This window comes from Rhagoletis pomonella, unplaced genomic scaffold (genome assembly GCF_013731165.1).
Source record: "Rhagoletis pomonella isolate Grant_MI unplaced genomic scaffold, Rhpom_1.0 Rhpom_scaffold_00004, whole genome shotgun sequence".
Lineage (NCBI taxonomy): Eukaryota > Metazoa > Arthropoda > Insecta > Diptera > Tephritidae > Rhagoletis > Rhagoletis pomonella.
Window position 1 is genome coordinate 34,111,524 of NW_023458558.1, and position 21,430 is coordinate 34,132,953.

The window sequence follows — 21,430 nt, forward strand, 5'->3', positions numbered from 1 at the left end:
ATGGAGTTGGAGACTTCAACGCGCGCCACGATCTTTGGCATTCAAGCCTGTCGAACGATCGTTAGGAAAACGATTGGCTGAGCAGATAAAAGATCCGACATTCGGCGCAATGAACGACGACGCACCCAGCAGGATTGCGGGCAGCTCCAGCAACTCGCCCGATATAACATTAGTAAGCGCTGGTATGATCAGCATAACGTGGCGACCTAGCATCGGATATTTCATGGAAATTAAGAAATGCCAACGATTTGAGTGTGGTAGGCTAGTAAATATCTGAATGAGAGGGGACTATTTTGGAAAGGTAAACATTTGCGGGTAATGAATACTTCGCTGTTAAAATCAACATTAAGTAATGGTTTCCTTTTGGTTTGTTGTGTATTTGGAACGATTTTCCGTCATTCCATGCCCAATTTGGTTTTGAAAATTTACAGCAGAGGAATAAATTTCCTCTCGCTATTTTCTTCAAGTATTTTTTGCAAATCTTATCAAACAACATTTTGAATATTAAAAGCAAAGCAAAACTCCATACGAATCAAAAGGAATCAATTTTAATTAAACATTTCGTATTATTTTAGTCTTATTTGCCTTTCATTGAATATTAGTAAACAGGAAGAAATAAAAGAGGTACCTTTTGGGGACGATTTCTCTTGCTTCCTATGAAGTAAATATTTGTGAAGTGGGCCAACATTTTTTTGAAACTCATAAAAATACAAATTTGATAATTTTTCGAAATTTGAATTGTTTTGGAAGTTATGGCTAATATGCCTTACCCTGAGTTTGAGTAAATACATGGAAACCGAACGTGAAAAGTAAACCGGTTCAGGGAAAATGAAACTCATGATAAGGCTGAATAACTCTCTTCGAAAGTTTTAGGATTTTAATTCTTTGCTCGATTGGTTATACCAATTCTGATCATTTTTTGAACAGCTCAAAATGACGATGTTTGGTCACAGACAATTTTTTGTAAAAGTTAAGAACAATTTTTCAATCGCTTCAAGATCGTATCTTGGGCTGTTATTGGAGGGTCAGTTGAAAACTATTTGAAAAAAAAATAAAAATAAAAACGTTACTTAAAACTGAGCAAAAGCCGAACACCGAATACAGGATAAATACAGAACATTAAAAGAAATACACGACGTCAAAAGAAATAGAGAAGAAGAAATAGAGAATAGAGAAAGGAAGAGGACTGACAATGGTCACCGTAAATATACTAGAATATCAGAAGGGATATTAGGATATCGGAGTATTCTGTACGTACCGCTTATTGACTAAAATACTCTTACAATTCAAAAAACAAAACTTTTTGCCAAATGTTGAAAAAATATTAGCTGTATTATGTTTCATACTGTGGACAAGCTTAGTGTAAAGAGTCTGTGTGGTTTCCGCGTAAGAAAACAATATGCCTAACTTTTTTCTACATTTTGAAATCAATTGAAAACTTTAAACGCACCCCCTCGAAAATCAAATTTTTTGAGTGGCTTAATTTTAGTACTCGTATATGAGTGATATGTAGATACGATTTTCTTGCCTTCGTTTATATCCCAGGGTAAAGTGTTTTTTGTTTTTAACTAAGCTTAACGTTTTTATTATCCTGTTGTTAAATTTCTTTTCGACATTCAAAAGATAAAAACTTCCTTCCGGAATAAGATTTTTTTCCCACTCACCATTATCCTTGAAAAATTTATCCCATTCATCGACTGTGAGAACTGGATGTTGAGTCTCCTTTCGAAAGCCGATTGTTTCCAAAGCCATAACTTTTTCTGTGCGTATTAAAAAGCAGTGAACATATGAAAATATGCACACAAAAATGTTTATACATATATATTAGGAGATTATACGGTGTTTACATGAGGCGATTTTATAGAAATTTTTAGAATCAAAAGTTGGCTGCATCCCAAATTCGTTGGAAGCGATTAGTTGAAAGACCATTCACACTAGGCGTTGCCTGTACTATCGCCTCATTAAACTCGGTATAAGTATTCACACATGCATATGAGTATGAGTATTTTTGCAAGTCAATTTCGAAAAAGTTTTTTTTCGACCGAACGTAAGGCTTGTCTCTTTACATTTTTCGTAATTTTTCGATGTTTTTGCCTCGATGATGCAATTTTGTTAGTGCAAAGTTCATTGATCTTAACTAAGTTAGCAAGGTGGTACGCACTAATGTACATATGTACAAATAGGTTTGATTTATTTTTTTATAACTCAAGATTGCATTTACCTGTTGTTTGTTTGGTTAGTATTGCTGGCGTTGTTTGATAAGCGATTTCATTGTGTATAAATTTGTATTTGCCGCGAAATCCTTTGGCCGTTATATTGGAGCTGGCATTGAATTCTATAAGTAAATCAGGACCGGAGCTAACAATGCGGCGTGATGGCAACACATCACAAATTACATCAATAACAGCATTCATATTGGCAGATTCCGAATCAAAAATGGTTAGCTTATCCATGTTGCAGCTAAATTAAATACGGGTTTAAAAGAAAATATGAAGTAAATTTATTAGAGAATATTAGTATAAGCTGACTTGGGTTTGAAGAAAATATCTTAGGTACTTTTACATACCAATGCAAATATTTTTATTTGAATTAGCGCAGACGTAAATACCTGTTGTTCTTTTTAGGTAATTGCAGCTCCTCAAATACTATTTCTACGCAGCTTTCTGGTCTGAGAGTAAAAAGGGATACAGTTTGGAATTACTTAGCTAGAAATTAACCTTAGTTCGTTTATATTTTTGCATTATTATGTTTTGTTGTTTCGCATACAGTGTTTAATACCTGCCAATAAATTTGTAAGCACATTTAATATGCGCCGGATATTTGGCTGGAAAACGCGGCGAATGAAAGTATTGCCAAATTTCGAAATTTTCTGATTTTGCATTGGCATCAGCAAAAAAGTAGTAATCACAATATGATCCAGGTATAAGGCGTCCATCATTTTGGAAGTGTTCTAAAAAGTTTCAATTACAAAATATGTATATGTACATACATATATACATACATATACTGCATATATATACATACATATATATACTGCATATGCATGTATGTATTTGGTTTTTCCGCAAAACGTTGGGTCTATGAAATAAGTTACACGTATTTTTTATATCTAATTCCATACATATTCATTCATATCTTTTGTCAAAAATTGGATTTTCATACAGTGGTATAAACATAATCTTAAAGTTTCTTGAAAGCTTGCATATGGTGGATTACCAAATTATCATAAAATTACAAGGCGGAAAACAAAATCTTAAACATATTAACTAGATTGTGAGCACGCCTTAGAAACTAAATATCGAACATTTTCTTCAAAAAAAAAGAGGCATAGCTGAACAAAAATGTATGTCGATTTTTTTTGCATAAACCAGTTGGTCGGATTCATATAAAATTAATCCAAATATTTTATTTATTTTTATTTTACCTGAAGAGAAATCGTATAAAATGATTTTTGCATTATTCATTTGTGTCATTGTACAAGGACATTACGAAGGTATATCTTGGACTGACGAATGATGTAGTGAAAAAATAGCCTAATTATAGTATAAAAAAATATATATTTTAGGGCCTCGACAATTATATTGCTTAGGGGCTTCGACATGTTGAAACCGGCTCTGATTGTGTGCGACCACAACAGATATAAGTATTTCCAAGGGCAATAAAATAGCGAATGAAAAATGAAAGATTTATCTAAGTTATTGAAGAAATACCTTCGGCGATTTGGAAAGCTTGAATTTTTTCAAAACGATCTTTAATGAAGAAAGGCCCGCTTTTGATATCGAAATATATGAAATCGACGATCAATTAGGAGTATGTAATTGTTGTGAGACTGGTTGTGCACTTAAGGTATAAAAATAAAAATTTAGTATGTGTATAAAATAAAACCGATCTCTTAATTTTTATGATTTATGCAATTTTAAGCAAAACGTAATATTTCTTGGAACAGTTTAGTTATAACATTGTTGTAATGAACTCACCAAAACGCTACATTTCCAATCAGTCGCATCATAAACTAAAATTTTGTTTGTTAATTAACTTGTAATGGCTAAAAGATAAAAGTATTCTAATATACAAAAAAATAGTAATAGTTTCACCATTACTTAAGGTATTTATTGCCTGTAAAATTACTTCAAAGATCGATGGTAAGAAATCAACTTTGTCAATCTACGTATAATCGTTTACAATGGAAATGTGACATTTTGGTACAAAGCTCCACGTTGTTGTTAACTTCAATCATTTATTATTTAATTATTTAATTATGCAAATTTTCGCTTCAGAATGTTTGAACTTTCTCGTTTGAAGGCCAGTTGTGTTCAGTTCAATTTCTCATATATGTATATATAGCTATATTAGGGCGGGTCAATTTGTAGAGGAGATTTTTTTGACTCCTTGTAATTCTAAGAAAATTTTCCAAAGAAACCATAGGTCTAAAATCAATTTGGAGTTTGCCAAATTTCAAATAGGTTTTCAGCATTTTATTTATTTTTTTTAATAAGGCCATTATGCTGTATTCGAAAAATTAAATGTTTAATGGAATAAAGTTCAATGTTAAATATTTGAATAAATCATTTAGATTTAGATAGTGTTTAGCAATTTATTTGAGAAAAATAAAACTTTTACATTTTTGTTTGGATTTTCGTTGATTTTAAATTTGCTATCCCAAAATAATTGATATAAAATAAAACAACTCTTTGAGGTAAAATTTTCGATTGACGAAAGCTGAACTAGAAACACGAAATTTATTATATCAACTTCGTGACGAAAATTATACTAATTTTTTTAACTGCCCTGGAAATAAAAAAGACTATTTTCCCTTAGTTTTCAGGACAGTTAAACAAATTAATTAAAATTAATAATTTTCGTCACGAAATTGATATTATAAATTTTGTGTTTCTATTTCAGCTTTCGTCACTCGGTGTTTTATTTTACCTACATAAATATGTGCTATGTAATACATTTTTATCATAGCCTGTACATTAAAGTGGTCCAAAAATGTATGTAAAAAAATAAGGTCGGATTTTCAATGCCGCCACCCCCTACGATTGTTATATACAGAAAAAAAATATACCCATATTTTTTTATTTTGAAATCAAAAAACATTTAGGGAGTGCTCAAAGCGGACAAAGTTTTCCATGTATTTTATATGGAGAAAATACAATTTTTAGTAGAAATGGTATAAAACTCTTGAAAATAATATTTTTTACCGGAAAACTGTGGTTCTCTTCAGGAGACTTCCAGTATTAATATCCAATTGTTTATTTAACCATTTTTTATGATAAAAGATTTTTTATTGGTCCCCCCATTGCATTTTCTAAGGGCTTTGGAGGACCTATAAAATATAGTTACCATGAAAAATTTTTAAAAAAACATTGGGTATTATTACTGGGAGTCTCCTGAAGATAAGTAAAGTTTTCCGATCGAAAAATATGGATTTTCAAGAATTCTACACTATTTCTACGAAAAGATGTTTTTTCTCTATATAAAATACATGGAAAACTTTGGGCGCTTTGGGCACTCCCTAAATATTTTTTGATTTCAAGATAAAAAAATTTGGGTATATTTTTTAGGATATAGATCAATCCTAGGGTGTGCCGGCATTAAAACTCCGACTTTATTTTTTTGGACCACTCTACTGTATATGTCTGAATACAAAAGTAAAATTAGGATATATTAAATAATAATTGGTTTCAGCAGCGCACTATTAATCAATAAAAAAATCAATAGATCTAATTTTAAAAAATCATGGGCGTAAATATGTATATGTAAAATGCATTACCCTTCTTCAAGAATCGATACTCTCCGGTAATGTTGAGTTGGAAACTTTTGAGGGCATCGGCATCATCAGCAGCTTGAAGTGATTTCTCTCGCTGTTGTTGTTGTTGCTGCTTGAAACGGACGCGAATACCGAAAATTTTGCCTGAGCTATAAATAAACTCATTGCTACGTAAATCACCGATACTGCCGCCAACCGAATTATTGGCAGCAATAACCGTCGAATGCGCATAGTTGGCAACGCTACTCATCGACAGCATCGTTGGCTTCTTGATAGCTAGTGTCGCCATTGACGATGCATTGACATTAACGGACGATGTTTTCTGCTTGGCTTCCACCGTAGTGGGTGGCGCTGGTTTAGTTGCCGCCGTCCTCTTGGTTGCAAGCGTTGGTGTTGCCACCGTTGGAGTAGTAGATGCTAATGCTGGCACACTTGCCGATGTGACAGTAGTGCGATTGCAAATAACATAATCCGGATTAGTCGAGCTCTCAATGACGGGCTCCCGTAGGAACGGAAATATTTCTATGTAGTCCGAACAGCTGAAAATGGTAACGGAAGTGCACCAAATAGCCAGCAACACAACGTGGCATTGCAGCAATGAGGCAGTAAGCGAAGCAGAAGCAAAGGCAAAAGTAGCAAAAGCAATGGGCAATAATTGTAGCGAAGCAAGCGGCGAACACCAGGCAGGCATTGGCGACATTGGCGGCATTTGTGGTGAACGTGCAAGTGCATGAAACGAAATTGAGTTTGAAAATTTATTAGTCATTGGTGGGTTTGGTCATGCGAGGCGCTCGAAGCGTACAAAGCTTGCAGGACGGTTAAAAATAAAAATGCCAATGGTTTAAACGCTCACAGCGCATTTTTGTTCTGCGTGCCCCTTTGCCGCACAGCTCATTTGATTTATTGTATTTTCAAACAGAAAAATTCGAATGAGCAAAGACAAAAAAGTATTCGTGTGTAATAAAAATTTCACTTTACATGGTATTCATAATAAAATAACTAGACACATGTGCTTACATACATATGTTCATATGTACATACATATATGTATATGTAAGTTCTACATATGTATGCGGTTGTGGATAGAATAAGTCACATTTTGGACTGGTTGCTAGTAAAGTACTATAAATTAAGTTATAGGTGGATATATATGTATGCATGTTTTTTTTGTTTTTTTTTTTTATTAATCTTCCTGTCGTGGTTTTCGCTTTCGCATACCACACAAGATACGACAGAAGGCCGGATAGTCAATCATGGGAGGTTCTTCAAGTGTTTTTGCTTTGGCTATCGGTGCATATTTAAGCGCTTCATTGGCTTCAGCCGTGGTCATGACATCTCCGAAGTTGGTAAGTTCTTCATACATTCTAAAAAAAAAAGAGAATAGAGCATCATTTCAAGGTACATATATCAGTGGTAGTATTGTTGTTATAGTCAAGGAAAGGATTTTTATGATTTGGAAAATTTTAAAAAGTTGAAACTAAATCACAAAATAAGGTAAAAAAAAACTCGGCATTAGATATTCGCGAGAGAAGCAAGCAACAGAGTATTTAAACATAATATAGTTTAAAAATAGCATTCATTTTTGAGTTATATTTATTCGCTCATCTGAAAAAATATCTATTTTTTTATTTTTTTCGATCACAAATAACGACTATTCTATGATTTCTATTTTTTTATTTTTTCACTAAATAAGAGATAATAATTGCACTTTAGGAACCCTAAAATTATATAGAAAAAAACCGAGATACAAAAACTTAAGTTTAGGTCGTAGATTACGGGTCTGTATACCGTTTTTCCCAAAATCTAATTTTCCTAAAATATTTGCATTTTAAGTTTGCATTGTGAATGGAATAAACTTCAAACTTTAACATGGAAAATGTTACTCAAACGCTATGTGCGAGAAAGTCATGTACGATGTGGCGTATGAGTAACATTATTTCTTGTTTATATTTCATAAAAAATTATTGCACTTTTTCATTTGACCATACAAAACTGGTTTATTTATCAATCGATTTTCATTGCATTGTTTCCTTAATGGTGTACTTCAATATTGACCTTATCCTATCAATTTAACCGAATTAAACTTTTTAAATAGGTGAAAACCCGCTTCAAAAATATCTTTGACAGTAAACTTTTATAAATCTTTTTAGTTTAATCGGGTATCGATTGTAATTTTATTTATCTTATCAATTTTAATGAAGGAATTTTTTTTGAATGAAATATTTTTAGTTGGTAACACCCTTTAAAAATATTTTCAGCAGTAAATTTTCCTCTTTAGTTTGCTACCCATATTGCAATATTTACTTTATCTTATCAATTTATTTAAACTTTACGAATGTGTTTCGTAAAATAAACGCAAGTTTTCATAAATTATTCTAAAAAAATGCCTTACGAAACTCCTTTCGTGCCTTGTTTTGTTGTGAAAAATGAGTTCGTATTATGAACGAAAGTTTCGTACATTGTACAAAAACCGAGACTACGAAAGTTTTTCGTAGCACTTTTACGAAGTTTTATTTTCAGTGTATATAAAATAAAATATATTTCAATTACGTTTCCAACCATATCCACGTTGTGAAAATCGGTTCATGAATTTTCGAAATATCGCTATCTTACGAGTGAAAAGTTGCTCGGTTCACTCTTTATGAAAACTCTTATTTTGATAAAGGAAGCAGAGGATATTAAAAATTCATCGTTTCGAAAAAGATTAATTTATAGGTTGTAGTTTTTCTCGCTTTCATTCAATGAAAGGCAAATTTGCTAAGTCCAAAGGAGGCACCGAAAATCCGACACAACCAAAGTAATACGAAATCTTTTAATAAAGATCGAATCCTTCTTATTCGTATGGAGTTTGGCTTTGCTTTAAACGGGCGAAATGTTGTATTCAAAGAATTGCGAATACTTGAAGGAAATGGCTATAAGAAGTTTTTTCCTCTCCTGTAAATTAAAATAAAATGGACTTAGCAACTTTGCACTCTAACCTAGCGATATGTATAAGCTTTTGAAAATATTGAAAATTCCACTTTTTGGTAAATATTTCCTTTTTAATCGACTTTAAAAAAGGAAGAGTTTATCAATTCGCCGGAGTATTATTCTTATTATTTTTATGTATGTTACCGCATAATCTTGGGCCACGTTAACAATTTTCTGTAATACTCTTTTTAAAGGAAAGGTGGTACCTCAGAGGTGGTCCCATACTAATTTGGTTTAGTTCGATCTTAGAAACATGAACAAATTTTGGTAGTCTCAAATTTTTAAATGAGAATTGAAGTGGGTTTTGCTTTTTGCTTTAAAGTAATTTTTTTTTTTGTCATACAAATTAATTAAACCAAAAAACAAATCATTGTACGCTTAATTGCTCGTCCAAATATATTCCATAATTAAACTTGGGTTGACAAATATGCTCAAAAAATGTAAATTGTCCTTTTCAGTGCTTGAAAAACACTTGAGAAGGATTTAGGATTTTTCTCTATTTAGGTAGCAATTTACACACAGCCTTAATAATTATGCCGTGCGACAATATATTTTACACACAAAAAAAAAATTAATATATTCGCTAAACTATGGGTACATTTTAGTAAAAATGCGTACCTAGTTTTTCTCTCTGACGTCTGTATTTTTTTTAAGGACTTCGAAATTTAAAAAGTATGATTATTTCAAAAAATTATTTAAAAAATTCAGTGCAATGTAGGATAACAGTGCGGGTATCATAACAAAAAAAAAATCTGTAGAATTATAAAAGGATAAACTTTACGGTACATAAGGACGAATGGGTATGGAAAATGTCCTTTACAATTTTTTCCATAAATATCCTTGAAAATTTGCAATGTTTTTTTTTACCTTTTAATTATTTTTGGGGGGTTAATATACGCACAACCTCAACCTCGAATTTCGTTCTGAAAATTTTATTAACTTAAAAAGATAAAATTTATTAAAAGCACATTCTCAATACCTATTCGTCCTTGTAAATCAAAAGACTTTATTGTTTCGAAATTCTACAGAATTTCCTCTCCCATTTGGTACCCATATTGTATTTCTACATTGCACTGATTTATTTATTTTTAACTTTTTTTTTGAATTAATCATATATTTAAAATTTGTGATTCCTTTGAAAAAAAATTCTGACGTCAGAGTGATAAACCAAAAACGCAGCTTTACTATATTTGGCCCATAGTTCCGTGAGTATATCGATTCTTTCTTGTCTTTTGAAATTTTGTTTTGCTTTTGTCGCACGATTCTGATGGCAAGCTTTCATTCTAAAGTTATTTTCAGATTACTGATTTAGATCATGAAGGATTCGAAGCAATCAAAAAAAAAAATCTTATAATAATCAAATATAAATTTTCAATATAAAGATACTCCTTCTCTCTCGACATGAGTCATAACTACGATGGGTTTCGGAGTCTGATATATTCATGTAGAGAAAGCGTGCAAATCTTTAGCAAATGCGTTTGACTATTTTGTAATGATTCGTGCGTGTGATAGGTTCGCTTACGCTATTGGAAATTACAACTGAATCGCACAGCAAACGAGTTTAAGTTTTAACAGCGCTTGCCAATACTCAAGTTTGTAGTTCAATATCAATCAAAATCAAAACAAATTATAAAATAAAGTAAATACTAAATACGTGTGTGGGGTCATATAGAATCAGGTTATACGTATGTAAGTAAATATGTATATCAGCGTTTACTCACTTTTTCTCCTCTATTTTGCCTGTGCCATAATCATCCCACTTACTCCAGGCTTCCAATAACACGTCCTCAGGATCCAACTCCACGGTGCGGTGGCTCATTAATTCGATAAAAGCTTCATAATCCAAGGGATCCTTTGCCTATATGAACGTTTATACTTATATGTACACATTTCCATATTTAACTTTAAACTTTTTATCATACATATTTGGACACTCTTAATTTATTCACTTTCTATCACTCGTACATGCATGTTTTTTGTTTTTTTTTTTTGGTTTGTTTCAATCAAATGGCAAGCATAAATCATGTACTCGCTATCATTCAAATCTGTTTAATTCACCTCTTTTAACATTTCTTCGATCTGCTCGTCAGGTGTGTCTGTGCCAAGCGCTGTGAAAGTGAAACGTAAATCATCCTTCGATATCAAACCATCGCTGTCCAGGTCGAGCAGCAGAAAAACCTATACACACCAGATATGTGGATGTAAATAATTTGCTTGTTCGATTAACAAAAAAAAAAACAACACTTTTGTTTTTCTTTACTTCCTTCAATTCAGCCACTTTGCTAATATCTAAATCCTTCATAGCTTCAAAGTCATCGGCAGACACTTCATCGGGAGCGCGATAGGGACCTTTGGTAACTGGTTTTATATAAGTTGGGTTAAATATTTCATTGATGACAGCCAAGGACTCGGATTCTATTTTTGGCGGCGAAGGAGGACGCACAATCGAAGCCTTTCGAGCAGCGCTAGCGCGGCGGCGTCGCTACACAGATGAAAATACAATTTGAAAGTTTTTCGAAAATTTTTTCTAGATGTCGCTTAGTACCTTCTCCATATCCTCAACAGAAAAAGAGATTGGGTCGCCCATTTCTAAAATACACTAAATGTGCTTCTGTTTTGATTTTCAATTAAATTTTTTTCTTGACACACCTGAAAAGGATATTTTAGTTTTTTTTTTTTTTTTGGTTATCTAACACTCGCGTTATGTACCTCGACCACGGCCGTTATGTTAGGGCGTTTCTTTATACGTTCGTGCACTCGCTTTGCTAATCGTTAACTGAAAAATCGTTTCACGTTTTGGGGCGAGTTTATTGACAAATTGAAGGAGAATTAATTATTTAATCGAAATATTTTCTATATTGAAAAAGAATCGACGTCTATTTGTTGGCGAACGCACTTTATGTGACACATTGAATGGTCGAGTTTTTCGCCATCCGTTCTAGTATTTTTAGTGCGATTTCTGCTAAGCTTTCCACGACAATTCTTCTCCACCGCATTCGATTTGCATTACAGCCTCGCAGCTAATGGCGACTAGCAAATAACTTATGGTCGGTCATCTATGTACCTGTTCGCTTCATTTTGTCGCGTCGACGCAACTGAGACTGCGAAAATGTCATTGGAGTGTCCGCCTGCACAGCAGCCGGCATTTGGCTTAATTTCCTCGATAAAAATTGCCTTGTAAATTTTATGAATTCGTCTATTAAAGACATATTAGCCATATTACAATATGAGGGTGGTGATTTTTAGAGGTAATTGATTTTTAGAAAAATACGAAATTGCTTTAGGGCAATTTTTAAATATTAAAAAAAAAAATGTATTCGTATTGAACTGAATTTCCACCGAACAATATGAAGACGATAAAAATAATTTTTTTTTTGTGAGTTGAAAGAGATCCCCTCTTTGACCGCATAACCGTTTAACATCCTCGAAGAACTTGATGTAACTTAACGTAAAAATATGAACCCGAACTCCCACGAAAAACCCAGCTGAAGCTGCACTATTGAAGTACGGCGGCGGGAGATAATAAGGTGCAAGCATCACCACTTGTGTAGAATATGTTCGTGCGAACTTATGCCCGTCGACGGGAATTTAAGTGTGCTCTGCCCACTCCACGCGGTAACTACCGCAGGATTCGCCTCTTAAACATTGGATATACATACATAAGATCATACTGAGTGGCTTTTGTGAAAGGCTGAAGCCCACCGTCAACGAATTATTTAGGCCTTATATGTAATTATGACTTAAGACCAGGTCTTCACTATATGCATGAATGAAGTTTGAGCTCTTTGAACTTTGCAGCAATATAAACATAGTGCAACGAATAACAGTACAACGGCTCCGTTGGCTCGATCACATCGTACGAATGGAGACAAAACCTTCAGAAATGAAAATATTCACGGCAACAGACAAAGGGCATAAACTAGTTTGTTTTTACTTTGAAAATTGACCTTTATATAGGAAGGTGCTCTCTAATTTTATTTGTTTCTTTACAGCGTAGCTATAAAACCGTATAAAAACTGAGCTTATTTCAAATTTGTTTGAAACACTGGTTTTTAACAGGGGTGTAAAGTAATTAATTTTTAAATTTTAACAAAAAAAAAAAATCAACAAGTTGTAACGTCGTTAAAGAATCTTAACTATACTCACGTATGTATTTGTGTTCGTACGTTCTACCGTAATTTACCATGATTTTTATTTTTCGAGTTTAATAATTAAAGATTAAAAATAATAATTAATCCTTGAGTTTTATTTTACCGCTCAAAGTAAATTATTATTACTTGATTTTTATTTTTCGATCAAAAATAATGATTATTTGATGATAATAATAATAATTATTATTGAGTTTTATTTTTTCACTTAAAAAATAATGATCATTCAAAGAACTCAAAAGCTATAGCAGCGTGATTTTCGACGTATTCCTTTCAGAGGGAGTGACAACCTAATAAATAATAAGGAATAAGTCCCAAAATTTCCAGGCCAAAATTGCATTATTTTTAAGTGGAAAAATAAGACTCAATAATAATTTTTATTTCTGAGGGGGAAAATAAAAATCTTAAAATATGTAATCATTATTTGTGAACGAAAAAATAAAAATCAAATAATAATTATTTCCGTTGAGCGAAAAAAAAGCACTAATAATTATTATTTTTAGCGAAAAAAATGAAAACCATAAAATAATGATTAAATGTTGATTACCGTCCCTGGTTTTTAATAAACACCGAAAAAAGTTTATTGATGTTTTAAACTGTGCAATGCTGAATTTCGAAAAAACAAAAATTAATTAGGAACATTTTATCTTAAGTTCACGATTTTCTTTAGAGTTTTCTGCTACTCTTTTTATATTTTTTAAAATGCGCTATGGGAAATTCCACCCAATTTTTGGTCAAAATTTAGTATAGCTAAATCAGTTAATGATTTGAAAAAATCCAATATTTATTAACTCATATAATTAGCTTCCAAAATTTTTGCAAAAAAATTTAAAAAATCCTTAGCGGCCGTGGCGCTTAAAGGGTTCCATTTTTTTGTTTTATCAAAATATTTGTTTTAAATATTCGTAAAAAAAAAAATAAAATTACATTTATAAAAACATTTATACGGTGGGTATTTAAAAAAAATTGTTTCCTCTCCATATAATCGAAAAATAGTTCACTATTGACAATATCAAGATTATGTACTAAAAAATCTGTTTATCAGAAATTCAAACTTTATATTTGGCAGAATAGCTCACATTGCGGAAATGCTGACCTTGGTAGCGTTTCAAGAAATGTCAAAATATTTTTTTTGCTAACACAAAGTGCACTTTCAAAAGACAATGGGCCGTATGAATAAAAACTAAGCAATTGCTTTCTCTGAAAACTTCATGTCTTTTAATTAAATTTTGTTTGAATAAATCAAGTAAAAGGTCTGAAATTTTAATTTGCATATGGCTCAATGAATTATTCTTAAGACATTAAACTTAATTTCACCTAGTACAGTGTAAACAGTGGTAAATTGTTAACGACATTTATTTTTTAGTGAATGCCTTTTAAGTAATGACCGAATTGGGATTAGAAGTTCATAATTAATTCAATATGCTTTTGACAGCCCTAATTTCTGTTTACATTATAATCGACGTCTCTACGCAGAGACACACACATACATATAAAAAGATATATATATATATGGCTGCTTGTATTTGATGGCCTCCCACAGCTGCGGCACACGCTCCTGCAATAAATACATTCCCATAAAATATTTCGCAAGCGTTAAGTTTTCGAATTGATTGATGTGAATGATGTGTGACAAAGACACAGTTCCTTAAACATTTATAAACCAATAAAGTGAAAATGGCCAAACTAAATACATATGTACATATGTATGTAGATGCCTATTTTATTATGGAGGAAAATCATTTGGCATTTGAAAACTCACACAATTTATGTGTGAAATAAATGCAGCTACAACCGACAATATGACACAACAACAACTTGTTCACCTACTCCCACTTACACTTGTGTCACCTACTACCTGCTACTACGTTGCATTGACAAGTTGCAACATTGCGTTAATTTAAATGTTGCATGCAGCAATATACTATACGCGCGCATATTGCTCATTGCTGCATACAACACAGCCTCGTTGTCGCTTACTCAATTGCATGATGCTACTCATTGCCTTGCATTGCAGCGCTGCGTTGTCACATTTGTTTATCCTTTTGTAACTTCATTGTAAATGCCAAAAATTCTGTTTACATTAATAAATATGTATGCTAAATACTGAAGAATATTTATAACATCATTGGATTTAGATTTTTTGTAGCCTTATTGCGTTGGGGGGGCGAGGAATTTTTTAAGAATTTATGAATTTTATTTTCCCTTTTAATCGAATATGCATATTTGCATTGCACATATGTGTGTATGTGTATTTGTGCAAATACAATAGGGGTGTTCCCTTAAAATCGCAAATCCTCGTAAACCTCGTAAATTTACGAGCCGCGTAATAGAACTGTCAAAATTTGTATGGAGCTCTATTTACGAGCCCCTCGTAAATTTACGAGGAGGCAAATTTGATGCGTAACCTCGTAAACCTCAGTATTGCCGAGAGGCCGAAATTTTTATACTAAAATGTATGATAAAATAATGAAAAAAATAAATAAAATAAAAATAATACGCGAATAAAATGAGTGAGTTTCATTCACTAACTGTATTGACTTAGGTTTTCCGCCAATTTTCGGCATTTTTAATTGTTGTTAAAATGTTATGGAAAATACTACGAAACAAAAATTGCTTCACAAAATCCTGGTTGATCTGTCCAACAGTCACTTTACGCACCTATTTACAGCTTTTCGCAAAGGGGGCATTCCCATCAAAGCCTTGTAAACTTACGAGTTTTACACGGTTTAAGACTTTACGAGTTTAAGGGAATCCCCTAAATGTTATACTCGCACCAATGCAGGTATACGGTTAATTTATTAAAATGACAGATGTGAGATTTTGTGCTGATGGCAGAGATTTATACTGGGTGGGTGCAAAATACTGTATGCAATTATTGAAAACATGATGAAAGCGCGAATGAGAGAAGTTCGTTTTATGCAAATTACTTTAAAAAAGACATTCGTAAATATTCGTGAATCTAAATAAATTTATAATGATTTGAAATTAAACGTCGCAATTAAATGTGTTGGACAAACTTAACTTAACTTGTCTGAGCTTTTAAGAGTTAAAAGTTGCGACAACCTACACGGAATAGGAAGGATCAATGGATACAACTTTTTTTCAATAATTCAGCCTACTCATAACATTTTTGTACGATGCTTGTGATTATGATGCTATTTCTCAACAGGTCAGTAAGCCGTTCAGTAGGACGAGTATTGTAAAAAGTTGGTTCCAAGAACTAATCTGGCCGGCTTTAAATATTATTTTGGATCCCATAGAGAACCTGTTGGGGATCATGTCAGAAAAGATTTGCTCCAGCCTTGTCCAGTTAATATCTAAAAGGTTAAATAGATGGCAGCGTTGATCCCGATTAACTCGGTCCTAATCCGGATCAACTGCAGTTAATTCCCGAGTTGATCCGGATCAACGCTGCCGTCTGTTTATGCTTTTAGACCAACATACTATAGATTTTAACTTTTCAGCTACAAAATCGAATTGGCTTAATGCCTTAACTAAATTATGTTGGAAATGGGTTTACTCTGCGTAGCAGGTCACAAGGCATCTGACCATTTTGTCAGAGAGCGCTCAGACCAGGTATTCCTCGGTCCGCAACCAGTTATAGCATCCCTCACCTTGGGATATCAACGGCATCGTCAGGATGTGGGTGAATAGTTCGCTCAGCAATGACTGGGAGGCATCGAGGGGCTGCAGGTGGGAAAAAACTCATGTTGCCTTCAACGTCGGACAGCTGTCCTGAATATTTGCTTTTATTGAACCGATGGGATTACTAATACATAACACCCGAAGACGCAACACTTGCAAGGATTAGGTATGCGGGTTTTCGCAGCGATGTGTTGAGTGACGAACTCTTAGGCTCTTTTCCAGCTAATCATCTGTTTCGATTTATACCTAAATTGAACATTAAATTGGGTGGCATGTAGTCTGCGTGTTATTTGCTGCACGCGTTGCCGTGTTTGCGCGCTTTTTCTACTAAATCGGCCCACATTCTAGAGGCTTTTAGCAACAACAATTCCTAGAAAAGGTTTAATAACGAAGGCAGTAAAACTAACGCCTTGATGTCAATTAGCTGTGCAGGCTTTACCCAATGATTAAGCAATTACACTGGTGGACACATTTATAGGGTAAATATAGACACTACTTTCGAAAAAATCTTGATTTTTAGATGATAGGGGCAGTTTCCAGCTCTTAAGAAACACGAAAAAGTTATATAAAATGACACACAACCAATAGCAAAGAAATACAATGTACTTTTTCCAGCAACAGAAATAAAAAGCTGTATCTCTTACGGAGTTGTTAATTGTTGAAGCAAATATCTTATAATTTTCAGATCGTTAAAAAATTTAAGTGAACGAAGAATAATTTAGCATTTAAGCAGAAAGCAGCAAATTTATTAACTTTGCTTAATTTTAGGAAAAACAGCAACTCTGGCCATAACACTTTCGATTTTGTTTAGGTAAGTTTGATTCCCGATAAATTACATACATTCAGTATTTGGCTTAGTGGTTTATTCAGCATTTAATGTGATTGCTGCAGGTATACACAGCCTGTAAAAATCAGAGCGTTCCCAGCTCTTTTCCCAATTCGACGGGCGATTGGCAAGGTTTCTCCAAACCGGTTTCAATCGGTGTTGTGGAATAACTTTAGGTGTTTTTATTTTTTTAATATTGATATCGAATACCGCATAAACCGGATTATTGTAACTTTCGAACAAACTGGGTTTTCACTTAGTTTAGTTATAAACCAGAATACAAAAATTCTGATTATTTATTATATGGTTTCGCGAAGGGAGAACGATGTTAGTTGAGCTGATGTAGTGAGCATGTGAAGAGGTGGTAAGAGTGTTGTCGGGTATTGTATTCAAATTGGACTGAACAGTTTAGTCTGATCTCCGATGAAGGAATTCAAGGAGTGAGAGTTGACGAATGTGTTGATTATTATATAGTTTCAGCGGCGAATACAAGTAGGGGTTTTGGGGGTTTATTTTGCCTTATTAACTTTTAAATTACAGCTATACCTATTTTTAGTAGTCATATTGTAATTTCCTTTACTGTAGAGAAAATGTCAATAATTTTTAAGCAGCTCGAGGCCCAGCAATTAAATAAAACGCAAAACTGCGTTCTATTGATATTTTAATTGTCGATATTTCGACCTCAATCTGAGGTCATCTTCAGGAACTCTTGATTGTGCCTGGTCATTGATTCATAATTAAAAATTCAAAGGCCAACAACAAAAGCAAAATATGTAGAGAAAATATGCAAAATGAAACCCATTTATCCGTTTTTCCGTAATTTGAAAATGAGGAACTAGTTTTTTTTTTTAATTTCCAATTTTCAAATAACTCGAAACCCGGTTTCTGAAAAATGCAAAGAATCGAACACCCTAGTATGTACCCACAAGTATACATATGTACGTAGTTATGTGCAGTGACGAACAAAAGTATTGGCACAAGAAATTTTTCGAAATATATGCACAGTTTTCCATTCCAATGTATTTTCGATAATTTTTAACACAAATATAGTTTATACAAAAAAACATAAAAATAAAATCTCTAATCTTTGTTTAAAACTCAGGAAAATTCAATGAATTTGCATACTTATTTTGCAACTATATTCAGATTTGTTAGAAAGATTCTAATGACCTTATTCATAAAAAGTAAAGTAGGTTTAAAGAGCTTTATTAAATGACGTTTTCATAAATTTTAAAATTTATAAACATTTTTCAAAACTATTTTTTTAATGAATAAGGCTATAAGTATGCAGTTTAAAATCCGATTCAATTTTAGTATAACAAAGGACGAGTTTGAATTGTTAAAAAATCTTGTTGTTTCTGTCTCTCTCTGCGCCAATACTTTTATTCGTCACTGTATGTACAAAATTTTTTGATGTGCAAATTTGCAAATTTCTAATAAGATTTTTTTGTGTATCCAGTTTTGCAGCCCATTAATTCTAGTAAAAAAATGTAAATGCGGAGTTAGTCAAAAATCGCATTGATTTTAGATAATTTTTATGGTTGAAGGTGTTTTGCAATTTTCCCATATATATAATTTTTATATGGAAGAGACTGCGTGAAAATAAATCTCAAAAATCAACGGCAATTTCGAGCTACTTAAAACTTGTACTTTATTATAATAAAATATAATATTGATTGGCTACAAATCTGCATACTCAAAAAAATTCTAATTAAAAAGTTGAAAATTTGCATGAAAATTTGCTGAATTTTTGCGAGTTCTGCACAAAGGTTAGGAATCATATTTTTACGTTTTTGGTTGTAGAATGAACTAAATTTTTATACAAAATTGGCGAAAATATATTCGAACAAATATTGTTGCATATATTGTAAAAAATTTGCTGTGCCAATACTTTGCGCCGGCAGTGTATATTGCCATTGCTGCTGCGTAATTAGAAAAATATTACCCTGAAGTTACGCTTCACTTCAACTCAGAATTTCTTTGCTTTTAGATTTCATGATTCCTTTTCGGTCTATTTTTCACGAATTCGATTTTCAATTTGTCGACTTTTCACATTTCCGCAAACATAATTTTATTAATGCAGCATTGGAGGACGTTAAATCATCGGTGGACGGTAGGCATGAAGCGATAACAAGAAAATCTTTTTCTACATTTACAATAAATGTGTAGTTTTTTCTTTTATCTGCTTGAGAACGAGCTCTTCGGGGAATATACATACATGTAAGTGTTTACATATGTAAGGTGACCAAATAATTTCACCTCGCAAAAATATTCATTACAACACTTTTACACGCATAAATACCCATACGTGAGTACATAAATAAATATATGCATATTCGCACTTGACTTACCGGGCAGACAGTTGCAGCGTCTGAAAGCGAAATGCGACCAACTCATCGCTGGCACCCGCGATAAAAATCAAGTAGCAATCATTTTTGGCGCCACGCAAAGTGCTGCCGCTAATGGTAAAGTTGCCCCAATTGGTTGCATTACGCTCACTGGCATACATGCACGAGCACCCTACATTACGTGGGATGGTGTTGGGGCAGCAAAGAGAGAAAAAAATTCATTACTGAATATATTAATTATTGTTGGCGGAGTAAATTGGTACTTTGCGGCACACGAACCTAACCACAAATCTTTCTGCATCAATGCTGCAATCTCATGACAAATACTAGCATGAATGAAGGTCAACAGTACCACGCTGCACACAAGTCTGCTTATAGTTGGCGCCGGCTTCAGGCACATATTGCGAAAGGTCACGTTTGCGGCAAAGCGATGCGTTGTTGGCAAAAATTGGCACTGCAAGCAGTCAAGAGGTGTCGGGAAATGCGTTCACGCGTCACTCGCACACTTCGACAGGCGTGCGTGCAATAGGAATTCCACGAGGCGCGATAAATGGCGCAAGTTGTCGAGCTTGCTGCAACAAATATTCTCACAGACTTCTTAACTTCTTTTCATAACTAAGTAGAAAAACGAAAGCGCGCGAAAGTGCTGACCACACGTGCTTATGACCGAGAGGAGACTGCGAATGCGGCCAGCTGGAGTCGAACGCCGTTGTGAAGCTTGAAGCCGTAACCAAGCTACTCATATTTATGTAGCAGGAGCATACAAGTTTCAATGGTCCATTTCTATTCTATTCTTGTCCTGCTGACAGCCTTCACGGCACTTTTAGCAGCAGCGGCTATGATAACAGTTTAAATATAGTGATTGTGGCACCTTTTTCTGTTCAGTGGGGTGGTTGCTTTGGCTTGAGGGTGAGCGTATAAAACGGAAACGGCAGCTCTGCGGCTTGCTTTCCTATGCTGAACATTGACCAAGCATTTATGTAGTAGCATGCCCAACTAGAAGCCCTACATATGTATGTATGTACATACACGTGGCACATATGAGTAACAAAAGCTTGTACAGCATGTGAGAATGGCAGAAGCCAGCATGACAGTTAAACAAGTGAACAACGGCGGGTGGTCTTTAAAAATAACTTCACTTCAACGAGATAGGGAATATAAGGGAAGTGTGGAAATTATTTACTTGCACATGAACTTACATGTGCACATATGTATCTACATGTGTATGTAGGCATGTATGTGCATAAATGATGATTTTTGTTGTTGTAGCTTGTAACCTAATTTAGTTGCTTATGAAGTGGGAGAAAATTAAAAAAAAAAATATCTGTATCTGCTGTAAAATGCATAAAAACAATAAGGTTAACACAATAAGCGACACGTTCAAATCAACTCAATCAACTATAAGTTTACTCTAGGGATGAGCGTGCGATTTCGGGTAATGGAAACTCAACAAACACCAAAAAAATATCTATCCAAGCTAGGAGAAATCCATAGTTCTGGAGTTGATATCCAACATCGTTCTCCAACTCATCTCTAACCGACGCAGAGATACGTAACAAGTGATAAGGAAATGAATTTTTAATTATCAAGTGAAAAACTGAAGCTATATAAAGAGAAAAATTACCAAAAAAAGTAAATAATGTTCAAAGTGTTTTCAAATAATCTTGAAAGAAAATAAAACGCGAAGTGAATCAAGTGACAAAATTACCGTCGGACT

General features: G+C 33.4%; 2 protein-coding genes across 2 annotated transcripts; both read right to left on the reverse strand.

Moving 5' to 3' along the window:
- Positions 1 to 15: 15 nt before the first annotated feature.
- Positions 16 to 20,113, reverse strand: LOC118738202. Its single transcript, XM_036469126.1, has 8 exons — positions 19,993 to 20,113; positions 19,717 to 19,885; positions 5,777 to 6,312; positions 2,779 to 2,950; positions 2,609 to 2,668; positions 2,222 to 2,460; positions 1,665 to 1,760; positions 16 to 206 (listed from the first exon to the last, which is right to left on the reverse strand). Exons 1-8 carry the CDS (start codon positions 20,111 to 20,113, stop codon positions 16 to 18), a joined length of 1,584 nt encoding a protein of 527 aa, XP_036325019.1.
- On the reverse strand, positions 6,957 to 11,330 carry LOC118736731 (myosin regulatory light chain LC-2, mantle muscle). Its single transcript, XM_036466747.1, has 5 exons — positions 11,289 to 11,330; positions 11,004 to 11,225; positions 10,802 to 10,921; positions 10,465 to 10,601; positions 6,957 to 7,137 (listed from the first exon to the last, which is right to left on the reverse strand). Exons 1-5 carry the CDS (start codon positions 11,328 to 11,330, stop codon positions 6,957 to 6,959), a joined length of 702 nt encoding a protein of 233 aa, XP_036322640.1.
- Positions 20,114 to 21,430: the final 1,317 nt, after the last annotated feature.